Genomic DNA, 6,000 nt, shown 5'->3' on the forward strand with positions numbered 1-6,000 from the left:
CTCAAGTACTGTCTTTACAATTTAGAAGTACTTTAACGATACTTCAGTATTTCCATTTATTTCCTGCTTTCTACTTCTAGTTCACAGACAAATATTGTAGTTTTTTTCATTATTTATCTTTAGTTACTTTAATGAGATCAATGAGATGTAGAATAATCAACAAATAGAAATATGATGCATTAATATATGCTAAGATAAAACTTATAGCAGCATATAAAGTTATTAACATGAGCTCCACCTTCACCAGTAAACATTAACATTGAAGTGATGAACACATGAATGCATCAATAAGTATAATCCAATAATATAAAATACGTTAATAAGTACTTTTTCTTTTAGTACTTTTAAGTTTATTTTGATGTTAATACTTTCGTCTTTTACTTTTGTGTGTATTTGTACACTGTGGTATTACTACTATTACTACTTCTTCCACCACTGGTCATATCCGTCACTGTTTAAAATGTTACGAGTCTTAATCTCAGAAAACCTGTTTATCACCATTTTAACAAATTCATAAAGTCATGTCGGTCGAGCTGAAACTAAATCTCTAAAAAAGTTCACGTCTTAATTTAATATCTGTTTTCTTTTCTTCTTCTTTTTTTCCTCCAGGAACGAAATAATCGTCTGAGAAAAAGTCGCGACCTGAGTGCCAGTCACACCGACCTGGCGCGTTGAAGGTCGATTCGACCCTGGAGGAGTTTAGGGGCGGAGCCTGAGAGGTCACTTCCTGTCCAGACCCTCCTAATTCAGCATCACACCACCAAGTGCTCACTGTACAGGTTCCTATGTGTCTCTGCACTTTTTGGGAAAGTTTGTGGTGTTTTGTTTCCTCGAGACACAACAAGAGGAGCATACAGAGAGCTGTGTGTGTGTGTGTGTGTGTGTGTGTGTGTGTGTGTGTGTGTGTGTGTGTGTGTACTGTATGTACTGTTACATGTGTGCTGGTGGGAGTGATCTCAAATCCGTCCTTTTTTTATATTTAATGCTAGCGCTTGAATGCAGAGTGGAGCTCTTTGTACAAACATTTCTCTCTCAGCTCGTTGGTCCAGTTAGAAAGTCGGTGAAGACGAAGATGAGCTCGGCTGTTTGAGTTGAGTAAACTCTTCATCTCGATAATCTAGTGCTCCATTTTAATCACATTACGGTAATTAATGGAAACATTTGCAACTTCTTGTACAGATTTTGTAGAAATCCGGTTAAAATTTACGTGACATTTGGACGTAAACACGACTGTATGTTCGTCGATAATAGAGTCGAAAAAGTCACGGCTTTACTCCTCTTCTTCGTGTTTATAATCGAAGAGCACTCTGTCTTCTTTTTGGTTAACAGACCTTAAACGATGTTTTCCACTACGAGATAAATATACATCACTATGTAGTTCACGTGTACTTATTTAAATTTTGGCCCCGGAGAAAAAGTTATTAAATTTGAAATCAAAGCAAAGTTTTAAAAGAGTTAAATTGACCGACACTGAAGTCTTTAATGAATGAATGATTTATTGATACTTTTACAAACTCACACTTCGGCTTCACTCTCTGAAGTTTAACTGAAGCAACGAGAGACTAAAGCTGCAGAGACTCTGCAGACAACTCGTCCAGCGATGACGTCTCTTTGGAGGCCGACCCGGACGTTAGCTTAGTTTAGCGCTCAATCTGCAGATTTCCAATGGAGGTTCTGAACTGGGTATTTACATTAATTAAGAAAATAAGATCTGTAACAAAGAAATATTTACACGAGAAGACAAACAGAATATTTGAAATAGCTTATTTTCTGCATTAATTAAGACAACGGAGGGAAGTTACATCTCTTCCCTAAAATGTTCCGTCCTGTGTTCATTTAGCTTTTTCTGAATGAAGTTCTATGTTTACATTTGTGTTGTTTTTTTTGTAAATTATGTTTTATTAGTTTCTGTCCTCGCGCTGCTCTGAAGAGTTTATCTTAATATCTTCCTGAATATCAGCGCTGTCTTCTCAAACGTTGAAGTACAGAAGCGGGACGCTCTCAGGATCGATCGCTGTACGTTCACTAAAGACACGTTAACGGAGAAATGTTACAGGATCCATTGTTACTTCCTGATTGTCACTGTTAACGCAAGACAACACTTTACCACGTGAGGAAAGTCGAAACAAATCCAACCAAAAAGTGCAAATTATGAAATATTTAAAAATACTTATTATCATGCAAGAATTATTCCAGAGATTTAAGTTGCAAATGTAAAAATATATATTTGCTTTAACCAAAATAAGAGGGATGTTCCTCCTATAGCTCGTTATATTAGATATAATTTAACAAATATTTATATCACTGTATATCAGCGGTTCACTTTGTAAAGTGTTATTTCAAACTAGAATGAATCTACTCACTAATAAGAAGGATGGAAACATCTGTTTGAGCAGCAGCTGGATCCAAAACACAAATAACTGCAAACATAAACGTAAACAACTGCAAAACTCCAAAAATATTCAATTTACTGAAGAAGAAGAGAAAAAAAAGCTGCAAATCCTCACAACAGAAACGCTGAAGCTGGGATGAGTTGAACCCAGTTTCATGTGTGTAAATGTGTCTCTCATAAATGAGATGTTTGCACTGCAAACATTAAACTTTCTATTGATTATTGTACTGACAGATCAGATCATGTGACTGATGCATTTTACATTCTTTGTTTTTCTGTCAGAGTACATGGACTCTTTAGTTGGGATGTGCAATAAGCTTTGCTTTGACTTTACCCTCCTGTGTTTGAAACAAACTCTTCTGATTCTGATTTGATGAAAATGAATTAATATCTGGAGCGAAGTAGAGAATTTAAATGAAAGCTTTCAAAACGTTATTTTATAAGAATCATTTTCCCTCCATTAAAAGAACAAAGATGAAGACCTGAAATGTAAATATATAAACTGAATAGATTTGATGACTCGAATAATATTCATGGTTATTTTTCCTTCTGTGCCGGCAATAATTTAGTCAAAGTGATTTTTAAAATGTAAAAAATCAAATTTTTTGAATGAGCTTCTTATTGTTTTCCTGATTTCCTGATTTTATTGACGTTACAGAGTCGAGTGTGTTGAAGCTTCTTGTTGACTGTTGATCAGTCTTTTTTAAATCCGTGTTGTCTTCTTGTTGCACAAAGTAACGAGGCACATAACTTCACTACGTCTGCTGGTTCTGATGAACTGGGCAACATTTAGGGCAACGACAGACAGGCAACACCTTCAGCAACTGGCAACAAAGTGACGAAGTGTTGTAAAGATGTAATTTAATGTTCTGAATGTAGTTTACACAAGAATAAAATGCAAATTAGTTTTATATGGAAGCAAAGAAAGACCGAAATAATTCAAATGTGAAAAATAAAAATCTGAATCTGAGTTTATGTGGTTTGAAGGAAACTTTAAGTTTTTGAATTTGTTTCTTTGATGATAGAACTGATAGAACGTAACCTGATGTTGAACGTAGCCTTGTTGTTACATTTTTAATTTATCATCATAAATATTGTTTTTTTTAATCAGAAAATGAAAAACTGAAATTTGCACAACTTGAAATTTAAAAGTTGAAAATTCCACATAAAAACCCTTAAAGTTATAAATGTAAAAATGAAAAAACATCTTTAAATGCTATAAATTCAGTTTTATTAAATATTCGGTGTTGACTAAATTTCACAATATAGATTAAGTTGCTTTTAAGATTTAAAATCTTTTGGCCTTTTTTTGCTTCTGTACTAAAAATAAAATCATATTCAGAGTAAAAAAAAAAGGCTAATTTTCTACATTTTAAAGGTTTAAAAGTATTTTTCAATTTGCTCTCAAAAGGAAACTTGTAGTTATTAAAAAAAAGATAAAATCCATCATCAAGTTTTTCATCTTTAATATTTCTTGTGTGTGTGTTTGTGTATATACTGTACTGTACTATAAGAACTCAAAATAACTTTTCGTCATTTTTCAATAAACAAACTGAGTGATTTTGATGACGTGAATGTGAATTTAACGGCTTTATTAGAATTAAATGAAGAGTTTATGTAACTTCATGTTTAAAGCAGTGAAGCTAAAAACCTCTCAGTCCGTCCTTTTGTTGACGTTTTTATTTCTTCTTGTTGATTCTTATTTGTTTCGTGTCTGTGGAGCGTGTTGTTGTGTGGAGCGTGTTGTGTGGAGCGTGTTGTTGTGTGGAGCGTGTTGTTGTTGTGTGGAGCGTGTTGTTGTGTGGAGCGTGTTGTTGTTGTGTGGAGCGTGTTGTTGTGTGGAGCGTGTTGTTGTGTGGAGCGTGTTGTTGTTGTGTGGAGCGTGTTGTTGTGTGGAGCGTGTTGTTGTTGTGTGGAGTGTGTTGTTGTTGTGTGGAGCGTGTTGTTGTTGTGTGGAGCGTGTTGTTGTGTGGAGCGTGTTGTTGTGTGGAGCGTGTTGTGTGGAGCCGTGATGTGGACGAGGGTTTAAATGAATCACCTTCTAGCAGTCTGGGGAAAATGCAGCAATATTAAAATAACTTTTCCCTTCTTACATAAACTAATTCAATCTAATTGGAATAATTATGTCATAGTTAATGTTATGTTATATTAAGTTATAGAAGATGTGACAAAATGAGCCGGTGGTTGAGTACGTTACTATTTTGTTGCTGACTAATTTTCAACTAATTGTCTGCAGCTCTAAAAGTAATAATCAGGTAATTGGTTATATTTTACTATATAATACTACAAATGTAATATTCTGGTCACGCCCTGCCACAAAACGTCTCAGTTATTAAGATATAGTTAAGATATAAGAGACACCAGCTCCCACTGCTCCCACTAAGTTATTTTATTAAAGTCACTCAGAGGAAGTCTGGAGAAACTTAAAACTGTATTCTGTTAAAAAAAAGTGAACAAACATCTTTTATGTCTGATCTTCAGCAGCTTCGTTCAAGTGAGATGAGCTCACGTTATTTAATGTTACTCCTTTAGACATTAACTACAATTGATAAACCAAAACAACAGAACTACAACGTGTTTGATTTACTAAAACAAGTCCAGGAAATAGTCTGCACCCCAATGATTTAAAAAACAAACAAAACACTTCATATTGGATGCTGTCCTCATGCACCGCTCCACACGGTGACGTCCAGTTTATGAAATCTGCATTTTTACAGGCCCACGATGAGACACAAGATTGAATGTCAAGTTGTCCTCCATTGTTTTGTTTTGTTTTTGTTTTTGTTTTGTGTGAAACATGAAATAATTTTAAGGATGTTTTTGCTTCCTGCAGAGCAGCACTGTAGCCGTCCGTGTTAAATATCTCGTACGTACAGAAAATGTTCCTGGATGAAACTGGCATTCATGACTTGTCCTCCCGGACATGTAGGCTGACTGCACAGTCCTCTTGTTGTGGTGTTGTTAGACAATAATAACAGTGTAATAACAGTGTAATAGAGCATCAGCATGACAGCAGATCTCACCAGAAATATGTTAACCTGTTCAGAACTGTGTTCTTTACTCTCTAACTTCACTGAAGTTGTGAGGACGTTTGTCTGCAAACTAAAGTTATTTTAGGTTTCCTCTGTGTTTAAATAAAACACTCAAATCCGTGACGCGTCTCCTGTGATTTTTAATATCTGATGTGATGTGAAACATAATGTACAGAACTCTCACACAACAGTTCTGAGTTAATTCAATTTTAGAAATTTGTTCTTATTTATTTCAGAAGCAGAAATTGTAATTTTTTTGACAGCTACATATGGAATAGAGTATCAGATATAACAGTATATATAATAATAATTAAGATATGTACTACTTAATTATTATTTTTCTTATTTCATTCATCTGTATTACAGCTGTCTTGGTGCTGCAGTAATAACCCATTTTCTCTTTCTTTGTGCATCAATAAAGGTTTATTGTATTTTATATAATATTTCCATTGCAGAGAAGGACGTTTTATACATTCATCAAATAAACACGTGAGGACTTTAAGTGAGCAGCAGCAGTTTAATACAAAGTCTAAAATTAGCATAAATAATAAATAATAACTCGTAATGTTCTCTTTT

General features: G+C 34.4%; 1 protein-coding gene across 1 annotated transcript in view; it reads left to right on the top strand.

The window, feature by feature from the left end:
- The window catches only part of klc1a (kinesin light chain 1a), a 39,944-nt gene extending 34,404 nt beyond the window's left edge, over positions 1–5,540 (top strand). Inside the window, exon 16 of the mRNA XM_076107185.1 lies at positions 610–5,540. Coding sequence (XP_075963300.1) covers positions 610–675 — 66 coding nt within the window. The 3' untranslated portion in view covers positions 676–5,540. The remainder of the gene's footprint in view (positions 1–609) is intronic.
- The last annotated feature ends 460 nt before the right edge of the window (positions 5,541–6,000 follow it).

The sequence above is a fragment of the Anarhichas minor genome, unplaced genomic scaffold, assembly GCF_050575085.1.
Source record: "Anarhichas minor isolate MPS153535 unplaced genomic scaffold, ASM5057508v1 ptg000038l, whole genome shotgun sequence".
NCBI lineage: Eukaryota > Metazoa > Chordata > Actinopteri > Perciformes > Anarhichadidae > Anarhichas > Anarhichas minor.